The 20587-nt window shown below is 34.1% G+C and overlaps 2 protein-coding genes across 2 annotated transcripts; both read left to right on the top strand.

The window, feature by feature from the left end:
* The first annotated feature begins 65 nt into the window (after positions 1-65).
* LOC136800036 (uncharacterized) lies at positions 66-9332 on the top strand. Its single transcript, XM_067056652.1, has 3 exons — positions 66-149; positions 2026-2098; positions 6934-9332. Exon 3 carries the CDS (start codon positions 7539-7541, stop codon positions 8742-8744), a length of 1206 nt encoding a protein of 401 aa, XP_066912753.1. The 5' UTR covers positions 66-149; positions 2026-2098; positions 6934-7538; the 3' UTR covers positions 8745-9332.
* An 870-nt stretch (positions 9333-10202) lies between these two features.
* On the top strand, positions 10203-19195 carry LOC136800035 (hypoxanthine-guanine phosphoribosyltransferase-like). The gene is made up of 11 exons (XM_067056651.1): positions 10203-10276; positions 12305-12345; positions 12592-12698; positions 14499-14632; positions 14954-15003; positions 15973-16035; positions 16208-16225; positions 16635-16717; positions 17623-17672; positions 17910-17959; positions 18867-19195. Exons 2-11 carry the CDS (start codon positions 12319-12321, stop codon positions 18933-18935), a joined length of 651 nt encoding a protein of 216 aa, XP_066912752.1. The 5' UTR covers positions 10203-10276; positions 12305-12318; the 3' UTR covers positions 18936-19195.
* The last annotated feature ends 1392 nt before the right edge of the window (positions 19196-20587 follow it).

Genomic DNA, 20587 nt, shown 5'->3' with positions numbered 1-20587 from the left:
TGTCTTAGTGAAAAAAATGTTTTTCTTGATTTCAATTTTTTTGATATTATCTTCATATTTTTTCTAGGATATATCATATAAACAAAAGAAAAACCGAAAATAAAACACCGTGATGTGAGAAGGAGCAATTTGCCTGAAATGACTAGAAGGTACAAATTGTTATTATTGAAATTATCACCAATTTAGTTCAAAGCACTGATTCTTGTTGTGCCTAAACATTTTTCTAGGAATATTTCAAGTTTCAAGAAGTGTTTCCTTTTTGAAAAATATTTTTTTACAGGTCTGTCAAGAAGATCGATTACAGCAAGTTTACACCGAGTGGTAGCTCTTCTGTTGATAAATATATTTCTTAACAGAAACATTTAAAATCCTTGGATATGAAAGTACTTCTTACTTCCACAGGAAAAAATCCGTGAATCACGTGCGTGTGAAAACCAATTTCCGAGCATGTGATCCTGCAAAAAATCACATGCGTGTGAAAATGTAATTCACAATCCATCTTTTCTCACTTGTTAAATAGAATAGAAGTGAGTTATTTTTAGGGTATTAAACCTGTCTCTCTCTAAGAAAGACAAACAATCCTATTTGTGATATTAGATCTAGTCAGACACTCCATTTAAGTAGAGAAAAGATAGCTTGTGAATTGCATTTTCACACGCATGTGATTTTTTTCAGAATCACATGCACAGAAATCAGTTTTACCAAGCATGTGATTTCCATACTTTTTCCTGTGTTCCTGGGAAGCTATAGGAATGAATATTTGTTGTTGTTTTGATCGTGTCCCCCCCTAAAACTCAAATAATTTTTGGTCTCCTTTACATTAGGGATCTTTATTTAAAACCTAGGCTTTTAGGGGTGGTTCAAAACTAGGGGGGGGCTTTTCCTGTACCACCCCTTAACTTTTGATCTAGTGGGTCTTTTTGGATGAAATTTGGTACACAAGATCCTTGTCACATAAGGTAACTTTTGACAAAATAATTTTTTGATGACGTCACTCATCATGCTCAAAGTGAGAAAAAAACCGAAAATTTCCTTTGTTCTTATAAATAGCTATTGTATTCTAGCGAATAAGGCTTTAGAAAAAGTTGCCTGAGTTTAAAATGCTTATTTTGTCCTAACTATTCAATAAATTACGGTTTAAACGATATATTTGACATAAAAAATAAATTGGAATTGGAAAAATTCTTTTTTATTTTGAAACTAAATAAAAGTTAGGAATTTACAGAAAATTTCATGCCAAAAGCTCTATTATTTCAGGAGCTGTTACCAATAATTTGACCTCTGAACAGAAACAGCCACCTTAGGCCGAATAGGGTTAAAAGGTTCGATGTTTTCATTAAGAAACGTGTACCTAAAATATGTGAGATGCGTGGCTTCGACTGGTCCTCAGTCCTTCCCCCTGCTAAATTTAGGTCCCCCTGAGAAAATCCATGTATCATATGATGCAATCTTTGAAAAATGCAAACTTCCATTAATTGAGTTGGTGAAGCAGTTTGATGACATGTTTGCATCTCAAAAGACGAATACTGAATATATAAAGAAAGTAAGCTTTGTACTGGACAAACGTTATGGATGTTCACTGTACTCACCAATTCTATATTTTTCCAACTAATAAAGCTGCTTATTAATGTTGCTTTTTATTTGTTAATGTTTCTTTGTTAAAGTAATTTTGAAGGAGGTTGGTATTTTAGGTACAGGAAATTATACATACATCGTTTTTCTAAACTCTGTTATCTTTTGTTTCTGAGTAGGACTTACATCTTCCATGTACTTTTTTTGTACTCGAAAGAATCAAAAGAAGTATTCTGGTAAACGATTCATTATTACCTCAAAGCATTATTAAGGCTGGACTTAAAAAATTGTTGGTTTGCAGTCACCCTACCTCGAAACATGCCGACTCAAAAAATTTTATTGCCATTTTAAAGAAGATTTTTTTCCTTCAAAAACTTCAAACAATAAAAAATCAAAACTCGGCAAACCAACAATTTTTTAAGCCCAGACTAAGCAAACTTCTTTTGACTTTAGCACATTGGACACAAAGATTTCTAATAACAAACTGATCAAAGAAATTTCAGATGACATTGACTTTGTTTTTTATGTAAGTATTTCTGCAAATGTATATGAGCTATTTAACAAAAAATGATAAAGCATATTGGTCTAAAACAAAACCCATCAAATCTTCTGTCTAACCAGAGTAATGGAAAGGAATAAAAAAAGCGCTTCTCGAAAACAATGAAACCACTACTTGTCATATACCAGGTCCTTTGCCCTTAAGAGCCAGTTTTTTTAAGAATGGGGCAGTTTGGGGCAGTTCCAATAGTTTGAAACTTAGTTTTTTTTCATTTTTGGACATGTTGTTAAGTCCAATGAACTGAGTAAAATCCCAAAATATTTTTGTCTGAAAATCCATAATGGCGAATTTATGCCAATTTGAAGTTTTTGACATTTTTGGGCATTGCACTTAAAAAGTTTTTTGATATAGAACCATGCTTTCTCAAATCAAAATGAGGAATTGATTTTGGGTGATTCTGAAACTATGGCCAGTAAACTATACAATTTTCCAAAAAATCAAAATTTTCAAAATGGTAGCTGGAGTTATGACGTCACAAAAACACTACAAATTGATTTTTAGGGGTTTTTAGAGCCATCTGAACCTGTCCCAGGGGAGTTTCTTACTGCTCCAAATAATATTTTCTGGTAGTTTAGTCCTGGTCTATCCATTGAAGTGATTGCAATAAAAAATTCCGGCCCTACTGGCCCCTAGAGGCCCGAAAAGCCAATAAGGTCTCAAAAAAGTACCAACTTTAGCCCAATTTTCCTAGAAATCCCAACATTGTCTGACTCCAACTCTTCTTTTCCTGAAAGACAACCACCTGGTCTCTTAGGATCAAAAGAGAAACCTATGTGACCTCCTACCATTAATTTTTTATCTTGATTTAAAAATTTTCTTAACATCGCTCGAAAAATGACTAAAATTCGGGATATTTTGGCCCATTGGCAAACTTCAAAGTGGTCTAGGTCACTGAATTTGTTATAATATAAGGGCTATGATGAACCTTTTATATAAAAACAATGAAACTAGGTGAAAAAAGTTGTCAAATGTGATTTTTTGGGCCAAAAAGGCTTTTTTTCAATTTTTTGACTAGAGCTGAGGTCATTCTATTGCAGCCAGTAATTGGCAGTTAGAAAGTATATTTTATCTTAAAATCATGATTCCTCATCACATTCCAGAAAGGTTTCTCGGAAAATCAAATATGGTACTCTTCGAAAGCTAATGGAGGCTGAGTTTTCACTCAAAGGCGGCTTCAAACTCCCCTGACCCCCTTAATTTTGTAAAATTGAGTTAAAAGTACATTTTTGGCTGAAATTTTTGCCCAAATGAGTACCCTTGCTACTGATTCTTGATTTTGTGAAAGCATCCTATAGATAGTTCAAGAATTTATCAAAAGTTGGAACCTTTTCTTTTCTTTTAAAGATAAGGGCTAGCTCAAAGTCAGTTTTAACTCTAAAATCCTAAAAATCTTGACAATGTTGCTCAAAACAACAATTTTTGCTCAAGATTGAACAGAAAATGAGCCCACTCAGATAATAAAATCTTGGTTTTTGGAAAGTTTCATGGGGATAGTACAAACATTCATCAAGATCTTTACCTCCTGATCTACCATTTAAGGATCAAGTCTGTCAAAATGTGCTTCTAAACTCTCAAATCTTCAAAGGTGAACTTTACCAACCCCATAAAACAATTTTGCCATCAACCTTGCTGCCCTCAAATACTTAGAGGTAAGTCCAAAAGTCCAAAATATTCCTAAACCTTTCCTTCTCTTTGGATAATTTGGACTTTGGGCTCATTAACTGCATTTAAGAGCAACCAGGCTGATAGCAAAATTGTGTTATGGGGTTGGTAAAGTCCACCTTTAAAGATTTGAGAGTTTAGAAGCACATTTTGACAGACCTGATCCTTAAATGGTAGATCAGGAGGTAAAGATCTTGATGAATGTTTGTACTATCCCCATGAAACTTTCCAAAAACCAAGATTTTATTATCTGAGTGGGCTCATTTTCTGTTCAATCTTGAGCAAAAATTGTTGTTTTGAGCAACATTGTCAAGATTTTTAGGATTTTAGAGTTAAAACTGACTTTGAGCTAGCCCTAATCTTTAAAAGATAAGAAAAGGTTCCAACTTTTGATAAATTCTTGAACTATCTATAGGATGCTTTCACAAAATCAAGAATCAAGTAGCAATGGGTACTCATTTTGGGCAAAAATTTCAGCCAAAAATGTACTTTTAACTCAATTTTACAAAATTAAGGGGGTCAGGGGAGTTTGAAGCCGCCTTTGAGTGAAAACTCAGCCTCCATAAGCTTTCGAAGAGTACCATATTTGATTTTCCTAGAAACCTTTCTGGAATGTGATGAGGAATCATGATTTTCAGATAAAATTTACTTTCTAACTGCCAATTACTGGCTGCAATAGAATGACCTCAGCTCTAGTCAAAAAATTGAAAAAAAAGCCTTTTTGGCCCAAAAAATCACATTTAACAACTTTTTTCACCTAGTTTCATTGTTTTTATATAAAAGATTCATCATAGCCCTTATATTATAACAAATTCAGTGACCTAGACCCCTTTGAAGTTTGCCAATGGGCCAAAATATCCCGAATTTTAGTCATTTTTCGAGCGATGTTAAGAAAATTTTTAAATCAAGATAAAAAATTAATGGTAGGAGGTCACATAGGTTTCTCTTTTGATCCTAAGAGACCAGACGGTTGTCTTTCAGGAACAGAAGAGTTGGAGGTCAGACAATGTTGGGATTTCTAGGAAAATTGGGCTAAAGTTATTTGGTACTTTTTTGAGACCTTATTGGCTTTTCGGGCCTCTAGGGGCCAGTAGGGCCGGAATTTTTTATTGCAATCACTTCAAATGGATAGACCAGGGACTTAACTACCAGAAAATATTATTTTGAGCAGTAAGAAACTCCCCTGGGACAGGTCAGATGGCTCTAAAATACCCCTAAAATCAAATTTGTAGTGTTTTTGTGACGTCATAACTCCAGCTACCATTTTGAAAATTTTGATTTTTTTGGAAAATTGTTTAGTTTACTGGCCATAGTTTCAGAATCACCCAAAATCAATTCCTCATTTTGATTTGAGAAAGCATGGTTCTATATCAAAAAACTTTTTAAGTGCAATGCCCAAAAATGTCAAAAACTTCAAATTGGCATAAATCCGCCATTATGGATTTTCAGACCAAAATATTTTGGGATTTTACTCAGTTCATTGTACTTAATAACATATCCAAAAATGAAAAAAATCTAAGTTTCAAACTATTGGACCTGCCCCGCTCTTAAAAAAACTGGCTCTTAAGGGAGTTTGTTTCGAGTTGATGGATTTCTTTTGTTGTCACTCTAAAAACTTTGTATAATCAGCGTGGTGTGACGAAATTCTTTTGTTTCAGGTCAAATTATGTGAGAACTTTAGGGGCTTATATTTTGGGAACACCTCTTTCATACCAAAAGATACCTATATTTCTTGCTCGGAATATTCTAGCGATTCTAATGATATAACGGCATCACGACGACATAATTAGATAAAAAGCTAAAGTGCGAGAAAAAAGAAATTAAATCTGTTTTTGATGAATTTCTTGCAAATCTTCTCGAAGTAGGGGGCGTTTATTAAATTATTTGAGTCTAATGTTGAATGCTTAGAGCAAATCTACTCTTACTTTTAGTTCTATACCAGGATTTTAGTGCAAATTTCTTTGGGTTCAGCAACTAAAATTGCATCAAAACTGATCTGGTTACAAAAAAGACTAAAATCTTCCTTTTCAATCCTTTTCGAAATTTTGTATCAAAGTATTTAAGTCACAAGTTTCTAATAAACGCCCCTCCCTTAGAGGGGGCGTTTATTTGATTTGGCGTTTGTTAAATAATTCTCCTTTTAGGAGGGGCGTTTAAAAGAAGGGGGCGTTTATATATCGAGTAATTCGGTATAGGAGAAAATACCTGTAATAAAAGCTTAATTATTTTCAGTTTCTGTTAAGCTTTTTTTTTTCCTAAAATTTCGCAGCATATTCCATACATGAATGGAACTATTTTCAAAAAGAGATTGGTTTTCAGAAACTGATGAAAACGTTCTTAAATCAAAATTTTTCAGTTTGAAAATTTCTGAATTTTCAGTTTGGACTTTTTATCATCAAAAATCTTGGAATATTTCATGAAAATCATAAATTTTACATCCATCGGGTCGTAAATTTAAGGGAAAACAACAAATAATATGTTCATAGTTTCTCCCCCTATTACCACTGGGCTTATTAATTTGATTTTAACTTTTAAAATTTTTTATCAAACAAACTTATCCCCGAAACCCGCTTAATCACAATTCCAAACTATGGTCAAAATTTTGTATTCGTATCTCAAAGAAAAAAACAATCGAAAAATCGCTAAAATTGAAAACCTACGTTTTGGGGGCCATTAGAAAAAAGCTACTCATTTTTAAGCGATTGAAAAAAATTGTTGAAATTGAAAATTTTGAAAAAGAACTTCTGGGAAATAAAGTAGAGACGTTACATTTTTTCACCATGCAGCAAAACTTTTTGTAAGAGTCTTTTCTTCTAGATTTGAGAGGAATTTTAAATTTGATCGACGAATAGAAAACCAGCACTCTTCGCATGACGAGCCGTTTTTTGTGAACCTTTTCTAATGACCTAATTAAAGCCAAAACGAAGAAGTTTTCAATAGAAACGATCAGAACACTTTTGGTAATCAGAGAAGCGCTTTTTCTATTACTTTCTATTTCTCTGGTCTAATACAAAAAAATAACAAAAGGATTTTGCTTCAGTTTGCTTCATTTTGCTTCATTTATAGAACTTGGTAAAATTAAATTCACAGTGTTGAACCTTTTCGTTGTGTAATTTCTTTCACATTTGCGTTTATTTCAGGGAAATTATCAAATTATTGTGATATAGAAGATGACGATCACTATAGTAGTGTCTCAACAAAAGTCTATTGCTCTATCCCAAAAAGATGTGTCAACATTGAAAGATCTGAAGGAACAAATTAAAGATGAGATTAACATACCTGAACATTTACAAATACTTGTTAACAAAGATCATCTGGTTTTGTCAGATAGTGGATTTGCAGAATTGCTGCAACAGGGAAAAGATGATATATCTCTGAAATTTTTTGTTAAGGGTTCTGATGATCTGGAAATAGGTGCTATTTGTAAGGAAATTGGTATCAATAGTGAGATCGAGGAGGTTGATATCCATGTCTTCGCCTCACAACAATCTATCCTTGATAGTGTCCAAGTTTCTCTTGGAAGTAAAGTTTCTGATATCAAGAACGAACTTGATGAAGAGTATGCAATGAACAAGGAGTCGTTTTTCCTTTACCATCAAGATTTTGACGAAACTGAGGAATTACCTTTAAAACCTATAGAAGAGGATTCATTCCTGGTTGATCTCTTTTTCAAGGGTGGGAATTTTATGCGGGTGCAAGTGTTCAGGTGTTGTTTAAATACAACAAAGATGATGATTGGGCAAGAATGAGGGACACACTGACTATTCCTGGAATACGCCTGAAAAACTTATCTGATAATACCGTAGTACTTGAATTTGATGGTCATGATATTATTGATACACTTACATTGAAGAGAAAGGTGAATGAAAAATTGGGAATTCCTATTGAATTACAAGTCTTTTATTTGGATGATTTCTTTTGGGAAGAATGTCATTTGGTGTACAAGTTTTCATCCTATTGTGATAGTTTGATCAATGGGTTTTTTGAAATCAATTTTTTCATCTTTCCAACAGAAGATACCCTGGTTCAAAAAATCTGCACAAAAAATAACATTTTCGTTTTTGATCCTCTTCCTGTTATTAGTGGGAATGGTACGCTATTTGATTACAGTTTCGGATTGAATTCAACTGTTGAAGATTTGTTTTTGTGTATCGCCAAAGAACTTGGAATTCCCGCACCTCATTTTGTTCTCATAGCTCATGGTCAGGAACTTAGAAGTATGGATACAAAGATTGCTAATATCTTTGATATCACGGATCAAGAATATTTTTATAGTAAAAGAATTATCCTTAAAAATGTTGGCATATATATAGCAGTGAAGGGACTGTCGGAGAATTTGATGAATGAATTATATTTGAGCAAGGGTATCAAAGCTTTGAAAACCGTCACAGTGTATTACCACAACAAAAGCACCCTTGTTGAGAAGTATTCTGTTTCTGATATCCCAACTCTTGATGAGTTGAGCATGAAGTTACGTGCTCATTTTGGTGTTTTCCCTCCTGTTCTGTTTTTCAAGAACGATTATTTGAAGAATCAAAGTCTGTTTCATTGGAAAGAATCATTGGCATCCTTGTTTTTTGATGAAGAAACAAAATGCTACAACGAAAATATTGATATCTTTGTTTGTCTTAACATGGCCAGTGTTTTGGTCGGTGATGATGATATTGCAATTGTTAATGCCTTTTGTTCCAAGAACAAAGTTAATTACCTTCAAAGAGTTGTGGTTCATTTTGAAAATCAAGAAACGAAAGAGCTGAAAGTTAGGGATGGATTAGAGACTATTGGCAAAATTAAAGATTTAGTTGACAAACTTGATTTGTCTCGTAAAGGATCTTTCGTTCACAATGGTACGAACTATTATGGAGGAAAAAGGTTGCTTGAGATTTATTTTGAAAAAGAAGATTCCTCTTCGGACTCACTGGTGTTCAAATACACACCCCCAGTCTGCTGAATGGACACCACCTGCATAAAAAAAAATCATCAAATCACTCGTCAAATCACACGCGTGTGAAGTTCAATAATCATAAATTATGAGAATGCTATTTCCCACGCGAATCACACGCATGTGATTTTGCAAACTTTCAGACGAGTGGGAAATACCCAAAAAATAAACCCAAACATTTTTCTGAACTGTGAAATTTGAAATCACATGCGTGAAATCAAGTATCCAAAAAAGTTTACTTTAACCACACACGCTTGTGTTTTGCTATTTCACAAATGTGAAATCGAGTATCCCAAAAGATTTTGGTCAAACGCACACTCATATGTTTTGTTTTTTCCCCAAATGTGAAATTAAGTATCGCAAAAAATTTTTGTTCCAATTATGTAAAATAAAGAGACTTTGATTTATTATTTAGAACTTTAAAGGAATAATCAGGTGGTTTGGGATATTTGGCATATGTGGAATCCTTCGTCCATTCTTCGTCCTGTACAAAATCTTGAAATATTTTTGCTTTAATATTTCCCAAAGCAAAGTCGAGATAATCATAAGTTACAAGTTTTTGACTTTTAGTAAAAATCAAATGAATTTCAACATAAGAACCTTGTGAGAACGCATTTTCAGAAATTTTAGATTGTGATATCTCGACTTTAAAATATAGTTAGACAAAAATACTTCGCGATTTTACTCAAAACAACGAGAATTTTCTTCAGACAAAAAAACTCAAACCATCTGATTATCCCTTTAAGTTTCATACCGCTTGTATGGACGACAATCATCAGCTAAAATCGTTTGAGGAATCTTCATATGCAATGGCTTCTTCGTTTAAAATTCTGACGCTAATTTTTCAGGTGATGCATATTTGTCAATTATCAATGTCAATTATAATAATTTATTCATTCATATTTCACAGGTCTATCGACCTCTCCCTTATATTTAATAAAAATTTTTTACATAATTATTGTCTTAAATTATTTTTTGATCAATTTTTCATTTGTAAAATTTGCTTTCTGTTTACTTTACAATTATTTTCATAATATATTTCTCTATATATTATTGATGACATATTTCTATTTAAATTTAATTTTAGATTGTAACGCCTTCGACACATATCTTAAGTTTTTTTGTATTTCAAAAATATGAAAATCTAAATTCTCAACATATTTTTATGTGTACCCAACCCATTACTACTGTTACATGATAATAATGTAATCAACGGAATGAAATTTTCCAGAAAAAGTCCATGTAAGGGGTGCGGAGATTATAATTAGCTTTTCAAGGGTCTTTATTCTTGATCATTATGTTCAACGTTCAATCCACCATTAACCTTTTTGAAAATTTCATGGACAAGTTCATGGAAAAATTATTATCTTTTCGAAAAATATTGTCTATAGAAATAGTCTTAGTAAAAAAAAATATTTTTCTTGATTTTCATTTTTTTGATATTATCTTCATATTTTTTCTAGGATTTATCATATAAAAAACAACAAAAATAATACTCCATGATGGCGAGAAGGAGCAATTTTCCCTGAAATGACTAGAAGGTACAAAATGTTATTATTGAAATTATCATCAACTATCCATTCACATTTATAAATATACTAATACTAATACTAATTAGTACTGTGCCTTAACTTTTTTTATCGAATATTTCAAGTTTCAAGAAGTCTTTCCTTTTTGAAAAATGGTTCTTTACAGGTCTGTTAAGAAGATCGATTACAGGAAGTTTGCAACGAGTGGTAGATCTTCTGTTGATAAATATATTTCTTAACAGAAACATTTAAAATCCTTGGATATGGAAAGGGGCGGCGTTAGATTTTTGGCGAGAACTAATTTTGGCGAACCAGGATTTCTTCTAATTTTGGCGAGAACTTATTTTGGCGAATGGCAACGTAAGTCTGTTCTATTTTGCCTTGTTTGAAGCTTTTTTTGTGAAATTAAGAAGTCATTTACGCAAAATACCAAAAAATTTAATTTTGGCGAGAACTTATTTTGGCGAGAACTTATTTTGGCGAATCAACGATTTTTTTTAATTTTGGCGAGAACTTAATTTGGCGAATGACCTAAAAAATTAATTTTGGTGAGAACTAAATTTGGCGAATTTTGAGTTCGCTCGCCAATTTCGCCAAAATTAGTTCTCGCCAAAATAAGTTTTCTTAAGGTTTAAGAACTAAAGTAAAGCTATTGAGTAAAATGTAATTTTTTTTCGAGTAACAATTTCATCATAGTGGGGGGCGTTTGGTTTTTGGAATTGCGGAAATCGACTCGTTTTTCTTCGGAGTTTTGGAATTCAGGTAAAATTCCTTCGGTATTTCGGAATTCTGAAATTGTTTCGGTATTGGAAATCCATGAGTTTTTGCTTCGAAATTTTGGTATTATAAAGTTTTTATCCCCCCCTTTTTTCGTAATTCATACATGAAAAATCAAAATTGATGAAAAATTAGTCAAAACGAGGAAAAATACCCAAAAAAATTGGTATCGGAATTGCAAGTATTTTTTTACAGAATTTCGGAAATTTTGGCAAAATTATTCGGTATTTCGGAAATCACAAACCCCCTATGCCCCCCCCCCCATTATAGTTTTAAAAGAAGTTTTTCATTTTATCGGGAAACTCTCGAGAGGTAAACTTTTGGTAAAATATAGTTGAAAGATTGACATTAGTAAATATGTAGAAATTAATAAAATTTGCCGAGGATTCCCTGAACAGCGAACAATTCAAATTCGATGTTCTGTGCTTATTCTTGCAAGGTTTTCTTATGTTTTATCAACAAAACTATCATCACACAATGAATAGATTAAAAATGTTGCATGATTTTATTCAAATTCTCTTCGACTTTTAAGTATTCCATCCCATAAGTGAAAGCAAAATAAATTAATGGCTTTCTCCCAAAGCAACAAAGCAACAGTTTGCTATCAATGATACAATACAATAGAATAGAATAGTAGAAGTGGTATCTCCATCTATATTTTTATTACCTCTATGATCTAAAGTATCTAATCATTTCAGATGGCTAAATAAATTGTTAACTGTCTAATACACGCTTTTCATAAGAATATCGTCTTTAAGAATATCTATGTGAAATTGGCCAAATCGTAAGAATATCCGCCGCAACCGCCACAGCTGCATGGGAAAATCTTGAGAAACATTTTCAGCAAAATACTCTTTCTAAAAACTCTCTAGGGTAAGCTTCACAAAATTTGATAAGAATATAGTCATTTTGTATTTGGTTAGGAGAAAAAAATGCTTCTTTTGTTCGCGACGACTTAGATTGAAACTTTGAGGCTGAAATATATTTTTATCTCCAAATGTGCACTCAAAAGTCCCAAACTGTCAAATTGAGCACTCGTCATCATGTTTATATAAAAGTCCAGTCTAAACAAATAAGAATACGTTAAGAAGATTTCACCCTATATTTTGGCAATTTCTTAAGAATACTTGTACCTCATCTAAAGTACACTGTTGTTATAAAAAAAACGTGTACTGGTAATCTTTTTCGAAAGTAAGTAATTAATAATTCCATTACATTTTGAATGAGATTTTTAAGCACGATATATGGCATTTTATTCTGCAGTCGGAGAAAGAGGCATGATGAGTAAAAGTAACTGTATCTATGTGAGTGTTTTTCTTTTAAAGTACTGTAACATAACATTCGCCTAGGGGACATTCACGATTACCTTTTCAACGATCACAAAATCGCAATCTAAGTCAATTTCTATTATGAAAACGTTATTCGCACTGACAACAAAAAAATCTTTTATTGGGTGGATATTTTAGCAGCAGAAGTCCAAACGAGCTCCCGACATATATGGCAGTAAGAAACACAGTTTTTAATATTTTCATGACTGTACGTACTTTTAGATCCCTGATGAATACCAGAGATATGATCCGGACCTTTTCGTTATTCCAAAACATTACAGAGATAGCATTGATTACGTTTTGATACCACATGGTTTGCTTTTGAACAGGTATGGTTTTTTCAAAAAATTTTCTTTATCTTTATTTTTTTTTTAAATACAAAAGTTATAACGGGTTCGTAGTTGGCACCACTCGACACACAATTACTATTTCAGGCCCAAAGATTTTCAATGAAAATCACGCTATGCGCACTTATCACAAAATTTAAGAACCATGCGATCTTCACGGAAGAAAATATCCCAAATCAAGCCTTCGCAATGACTGCTGGGCGGGGTGGCTATTATGAGTTTGCAGTGAGTAGCATTTTTCAATGCTCTCGGCGCATTATACTGTTAGGATGAGTGAGTAATATATATGCTGCGTTTCCTGCAGCTGAGACGGTTATTTTTTGATTTGTCTAGACCCTGGCTGAAAACGAAGCAGATTAAACAGCACTTTAACCGTATATCTGGTGGGTTAAGACTTAGGGTTGTTTCAGTCGCTCCTCTGTTCTTTAAAGGGAGTTTTTATCTTTACCAACTGCAAATCTTCGCTAACACTTAAAATAATAATAATCAATATGTATGTCACAATTGTGTGCGAATAATGAGATCCTTAAAAAGTAAAATCAGAGAAAACACGTACCATATATTGCAAAAGGAGATTGTTAAGAAAGACGACGAAAACAAAAAAACTAAAAAAAGAACTGACCAAAAACCGCAAAGTCATCAACAATGACATCGAAAGAATCATAACAGAAAAGATGACCCACTTTGAAGCCAAAACAAGGAAAATGATAAAAGAAGAGATGTACAACAGACGAAAGATTTTATGAAAGAGTCAACGTATAACCTACGCTGAAATAACCAAAAGCACACAAGGAGAAAAAAAAGATTTATCGAATCAAGAAAAAGAAACATCATAATTCATGGACTCCCTGAACAAATTGATCAAGAAAAAGATCAAGAAGAGGACACAAAGAAGATAGAGGATCTGCTCAAAGATATCAAACCAACGCATCAACATCGTATTTGGTTTGAATGCCGAAAATGGGCCGAGGAAAACGCGTCCGATAAAGGTGACTTTACAAAGTGAAGAAGAAAAAGGAAGAATCAAGGGCAACCTAAACAAGTTGAAGTGGCTTGAATATCATCTAAACATCACCGATGATTTCATCATCAATGAAAGAAGAAAAATCAAAGAGATGTGCGAAAAAGCTAAGAAATGGAACTTTGAATGTGATGGTGATTTCATTTGGCGTGTGAGAGGACGTCACAGAACAAATAATCTTCGCTTAATAAAAGCTAACAAAAACTTTGCCAATCAAAAGCTGTCAATATCTACAATCAGTGCCATAACATATTGGCACTTTTGGCTAATTTACCATTTTTCGAAAATTGAATTTCGAGCGAGAATGTCAATTTCGGGCCTTCAACTTGATTTCAACGATTATTTCGATCTGGGAGGGATTTATTGGTTTCTAGGCTATATTTCAAGCCCTACTGGACCATTTTTGAACTTTTGGATCCTCAGATCCTAAGGTAGTAAGTTTTAAGTCTAGCGTTAAAACTCAGAGTTAAAATTCTACCCTTCGAACCTACTTTAGAGCACTTGCAAATCGATTGTGGTTTCAAAACACCCCGGTGGGTTTCCTTTTTTTGCCAAGTATTTCGTCACCGATTGTAGCCTCAGTAGTAGCGACGATGGGTTGCCAAAAAAACATTAGCTTATTTTTAAATTGTAAAGTAGCCTTTGTTGCTACCTTTTCGTCAACATGAAATAAACTATTACATACACATGCATACATAAATACAAAGAGTAGATTCATAAACTCGCTATGACTGTATCAATAATATTGCTTCAAACCATAGAATCGAACGTCTTGCTCAAATGATCATTGAAGATTATGGTGGGCAATCTGTCACTTTATTATGTGTCTTAAAGGGTGGATTTCGATTTTGTCAAGACATTATGGCCACCGTGGAAAGGTTGAATACAAGTGCAGGTTTGTTGTCCTTTAGTTTATTACAGCCCCATGTTGTTTTTGGAATGTTGCTAGTAGCCATCTCATCTATTTACAGTTATATGACTGAAAATAGCAAGCACCGTTATATCAGAGCAGAGCTGTTTCTTGCCTTCGTCCAATGCTTGTACTATAGTTTTTTTACGGTTTTGGAAAAAAAACAGCAAAGAACGATAAAAATAAATAACTCCTTGATTCAAACTCGAATCCAGTCCCCTAGTTTGCGTTTTTATGATTTGATAGCGCTTAAGTGATACAAGTTGTTCTAGGTGTGAGATTGATCTTGTTTCTTTATCCATTTAGAGAAAACTGTCCAGATGAATATCGATTTTATAAGAGCAAAGAGTTATTCCGTAAGTTGATGACTTGACTTATTATATAATTCATTTTTTGAGTCTTTCTGTTTCAGTAATTTCATAGTCAATAGCGAGGTAGCAGGGGGGGGGGGTCAGGGGAGGGGGCGCAGAAAGACAAAGGGTGAAAGGATGCGCCTTTGCTTTTTTAGACCTTAGATTAGAATACGCAGTTTTTCAGCCAAAAAGAAAATACTCAATAATCTTCGTGCTCGCTTCGCTACCGTGATTTTTACAGAAATATTTACTTTGAATAGAGGGCGCCAAAATCCCAACTTAAAATCATCTCCCCAGTTTGGCCCAAATTTGGTCGACCCACCACGCTACTCCATAGTAGATCATCCGTTCTGCTAGTGACTACATTTTGCAGTTGAAGTAATGATTATCCTATAACTTGTACATTGATTACAAACCACACCCCGTTCTACAGACCCGCAGGGACTACACTGGAAAATTTGGCTAAAATTTCGCCCCCGTTAGAGAAAATATTATATTTCCAATTTCAGCCTCACTAGAAAATTTACCATTTGAAATTCAAGAGAAATTGTTGTGTACTCCACTATCATCCCATACTTGACTATTTGAGTTGGAAATGATTTAGAAATTATCAGCCCCAGTGGGAAAGAGTTTCATCGGGGTTGCGACTGCGATCGCATCTGTCTCAGACAGAGGTGTCAAATCAGAAGCTTACTCTTAGGTGCCAAATAAACGCCCCCCCCCCCGCTTGTTAATTTTTCGAAAATTCTCCAACCCCCCCCCCCGACCTTATTAGGACCCCCCGTTTATTAATTTTTAAGAATATTTTCAGTTAGCAAGAAGAAGTCGCCTTATTTTAACATATATTTACCTTATTTTTGGCCTTTCAGAAGTACAATCTCCAACCCTCCCGGCAATTAGGTCCCCCCTGTTTATCAAAATTTCAAAAAAATAAGAGTAAAACTATTTTCATTTTACTTTGCTTTTCTATAGAACAATCAACAAGGAGAAATACAACTTTCAACTCATGGACCAGCTCTAGATTTACTAAACAAGGTTGGGAAACTTGAGTTATTCACGTATGAGTGGAGGTCTGCCTAAGCTGATTTTAATGGGGGTGGAATCTTTTTTAGCTCTTTGAAATCTCTAAACTGTAACAAACTCCAAAACAAAACTGCCCTTCTTATATGCTCCTATTAAATCAAAAATTATATTTCTTATCTCTTAGAATGTATTGGTTGTCGAGGTTAGTTGATGTTTTTCACCACACCAAATCAAAAGCTACCAAACATTTCCATTTTAGGTTATCACCTAGAAGTTAGGTGAAAAGTGAGATAGTTTTAAACATCCCTTTCTCTATGACCAGTGAGAATCTTTAAGCCAGTCAAGATAGAATGAAACAGCTGAATATGAATGTCAATTTTCTCAGCTTGGTCATTTTTGACTAACTTTCCGTTGGGGGGGGGGAGAGCTTCCACCGGGTCTATGACTTTTATTTTTGCTATGGTTTATTTCTCGCTCACCACAAGTCCAAAACTCAAATTAAGATGTAAAGCCAGAGTATATATTCAGCTCTCCTAGTAGCCGTATACTAAAAATAGAGAAATCTTCATCATTAGTAATACATGTGTGAAAAAACTTCTTTTTACGTATAGGATTGCATAGACTCTGGCAGAACCATGAAGTTACTGTTGGCAAAACTATCGGATGAAAAACCTAAATCGTTGAAAACAATATGGTAAGATAAGACATTTTCGAGCTTGTTATCGACAAACATTGCTCATTGAAGATTGTATACAATTAAACGAACACTCAAAGCAATAAGTGTCAAATTGTAGAGAAGACTCGTAATGAAAGCTTTACCAAATCGTCTTTTTTAATATGAATTGTAGTAGTAATTTCTTTTATGAGTACCAATTTTACATTAACACTTCTGTCTCATAGCCCTGGTGAAACGTTTTCCCACAGCGGGGATAAAAATTTCTTCCGAAATCCCAATCATCTTTTCCAAGCTTAAAAAATCCAGTGGGGATGGTTCTAAAATTGAATTTTGAAGGGGGTGTAATCAATGAAAGTCAATTTTCCAGTGCTGCTGAAATTTTGGGGTATTTTCACCACCGGGGACGAAATTTTGGCCACATTTTCCGGTGGGACTGGGGTTCCAGCGGGTCTGTAACACAGGTACATTAGAACACGATACTAGAATTCTAACCTCTAAGAACAAATTAAGGACAGTCTGAATCTTGAATTTCTAGAATATGAGAAAATGCATGTTGATATCAGAATATTAAGAACGTGTTACATTTACGAGCATTTAAGCCATTGATTTCAGATTCGAACAAAGGGGCTAGATTTGAAACTCTTAGATTGGAAAGCCACTTATTTCCCATCCAAAACGCTTAAACTGTGCTTTACACAAACGCCAAATTGAAAGTATGACCTAGCGCCAGATTCCGAAAATAAAGGATCTGGATTCAGTCCATCTTTATAAACACGGCACAAATCTTAAGCCTTCAATTTGTTTTGCTTAATGATTTAAGACTCCTCTCTAGCCCCTTCGAGGTTTTGATTTGATGATTTGAGTCTGTATTGGTCTAACCATGTTAAATCAGCTTTAGCCGAATTCCTTATTGATTTCCTTAGTCTGGTTTTGAAACGTAATAAGAAGAATACAACTGGATACCGACCTGACTGTAAGTATACCATGCTTAACAATGGTGACATTTCTAATGGACACTATGTATACCTTACCCTGATATTTGAGTTTCCTATCTGGCTGCTGAGAGGTGCTAAAACGAATATAAATCACAGTACGAAAATTTTGCCCTAGAAAATTAGAAGAAGTCATATCTTCTTCTTAATTGGCTTAACTATATGAAGAATCTTCACATAAAAATAGTCATTTTGATCAACCTTTGTATTTTATTTAGACTTAGGGTTTGATATTCCTGATACTTGGATCACCGGCTATGGTGGATTTGTAAGTTTCGATATTTTTTGCGAAAACTATGATCATTTACTTTTACATATTTTAAGGGACATAAAAGAAGTGAAATGTAAACATTGATACTTGCTAAAGCAATCTCGTACCCAGAGCCACTTGTTTCCATTTTTATTTCACTGATGGACGTGATACTGATAGCAATCCTTTCGTGAACGCTATCAGAATCATCAAAAAGGAAACTAAGGGACTGGATACGAGATTGGGCTTTTCCAGAAAAAAACCGTACACCCCCTGTTAAGGAGCTCCAACCTTTTGTGAATTACCCCCCTTGGAATTCCAGGCAATTTTAGGATCATACCCCTCTGGAATTCCGAAGTTTTACAGATTTTCGTTCATTACCCCCATGGAATTCCACTTATTTTGACGGATTTTTGTACATTGCTATGGAATTCCACTGCATTTCAAACCATACTGAAATGGACTCCTCAACAGGGGGTGCACGGTTTTTTTTTTCTGGAAAAGCTTATTGTTGCTCGAATGGATTTGGTTTTCTCTTATCTTAGGATTACAACGAATACTTCAGGATCTCAATGTAAGATCTTTATATACCTTATAGTTTGGAACCAAGAATCTAAGTTGACGCCGGGGGGGGGGCACTCACTGGGCAAAAAGTGACCGACAATGTGGACTTCTCTGATAAGGGTCAACAAGAAAGGTCATACATGTGCACTGCAAAGGCGTCAAAGGAGATAACGAAATTTTAATTTTAGAGTAAAATTATTTTTGCTTTTGAACAGAAGATTTCGAAAAAAAGTAAAATTCAAAGTAAAAGTTGCTCAAGTCTACCCGAATTTAGCCGAATATTTATCTGCTGATACGACTATTTCCAATTCGAAGAATGGTAGTAGTAGTAGTTATAATTATCTTTCCTTCTTTATTATAGCACATTATTGTTTTGAATGCACATGGCAGACAAAAGTATGATATTTCTAAAACTTCTCAAGAAGGATAACCACACTTTAGAAATCAGAGTAAAGACACATACAAACTAGAGAGAGCAGAAAGCATACAGATGAAAATAGAGAAAAGGCGCCTCAGGAATGAGCTCTTTGGTACCTGATCACAGATGAATGATTAGATATAATTTTTTAATTTTTAAAAATTTTATCGGAATATTTAGACAAAACTTAGAAAGTTTTCATGTTAAGAAACAAAAGGGCCGAATTAAATTTTTGACAAAATTTTTTTGTAAAGTAAATGAAGAAGGAGGCATTATAATACCTTTTTAGCCATGGGTCCAATACGCACTTCTCACGCACGTTGCAGGCTTGGAAAATAATGAAATAATCAAATCCTCACTGCAAAATATTGTGCTATTTTTTCCATCCCACTTACTTTTCTGACTTGAAAAGCAATGGATTCAAATCCCCAGCCATAAAAAACATAGGAATATCAATCCCCGTTGAGTTTCGCCCGAGTTTTTGTACTACCATGAACCCCACAGTTTAGTTCTCTCTGAAATTTTTAAGCTTTAAAAGATTCTGAAATATTATTTTCAAAACGGTCTTGGTGTTGATTTTTATGCAGAAATCTCACGTTGTCTGACAACACCAAAATGAGTGATTTGCCGTAGGTTCACGAGAAGAGAAAACGGTTAATTGGGGTTTACTCAGTTTTGACAGCTCAAAGGTGTGAATTTGATGTTTTCACGTTGCGGTTGCAGTTACAGTTGCCTTTATGACTGCGGAAACTCTCTATTGACCAACGTGCAAAACGATCATACGTGTTGCCAAAAATTAGGCCTTTGAAATCTGACCCTTACAGTACAGAGAAAATCTTGTAAAATTTGAGCTAATTCGAGCGAAAAATCGACCCTTTGACTTTAGAGCCTTACGCTACACGGTGCATTTTTTTCTTGAAGCCTTTTTATCATTTTGAGGCAAAATATGGTCAGATTCTAGAAATTTTGCACCTTTAGATAGAGTGCGATTTCTCTCATTGTGCTGATTTTGACCCTTACAATGCACTTTGGGAAGTTTGGAAAATATAACCTGAAGTTTAATTAAATATTTTTGCACGTATGGTAGGTCATTTACTAGTGCCCCCACTACCCTGTGAGTATCAGAGGTCAAGTTTTCAAAGAGAAAATATTCGAATTTATTCGCGTGATACTCACGGTACCCCCCCCCCCCCATACGGGTTGACCACACCGTCTCTCTTTTCCCGCCATTTTATTATATCGGGCGTGCACTGGCGTTTCATTCATAGATCCGATTGTGGAGCAATAGAATTGTAAATTACAGACCCAGTGAGTATACATTTTAGTGTTTCAAAAAAATGCATAATTTTCTTGAAAAAAATATCCAAATACTCAAAAACATAAATTTATTTATTAACAATAATCCTTTTATGGTTTAAAAACTAGTGACTAAAAAATAAACTTTTCATTCTGAGATGAAGTGTTGAACACAATTTTTTGTTTTCAATATTTTACAGACCTGCTGTATCCTGTACTGACAGGCGTGTACTGTTTCCAAGCGGAAGCCAGGGTAACAATCCACTCCTCACTCATCTGATCTTTCCTGCACCATAGTCCTGCACACAGTCATTTGGACGTTTGCAGGGTTGCAGCTTCCTATCAGAGAAAATTTGAATATAGTTTTC

This window comes from Clytia hemisphaerica, unplaced genomic scaffold (assembly GCF_902728285.1).
Source record: "Clytia hemisphaerica strain Z4C2 unplaced genomic scaffold, Clytia hemisphaerica genome assembly, whole genome shotgun sequence".
In the NCBI taxonomy this organism is placed as follows: Eukaryota; Metazoa; Cnidaria; class Hydrozoa; order Leptothecata; family Clytiidae; genus Clytia; species Clytia hemisphaerica.
The sequence above is the reverse complement of the archived record's forward strand: the minus strand, read 5'-3'. Positions and strand labels throughout refer to the sequence as shown.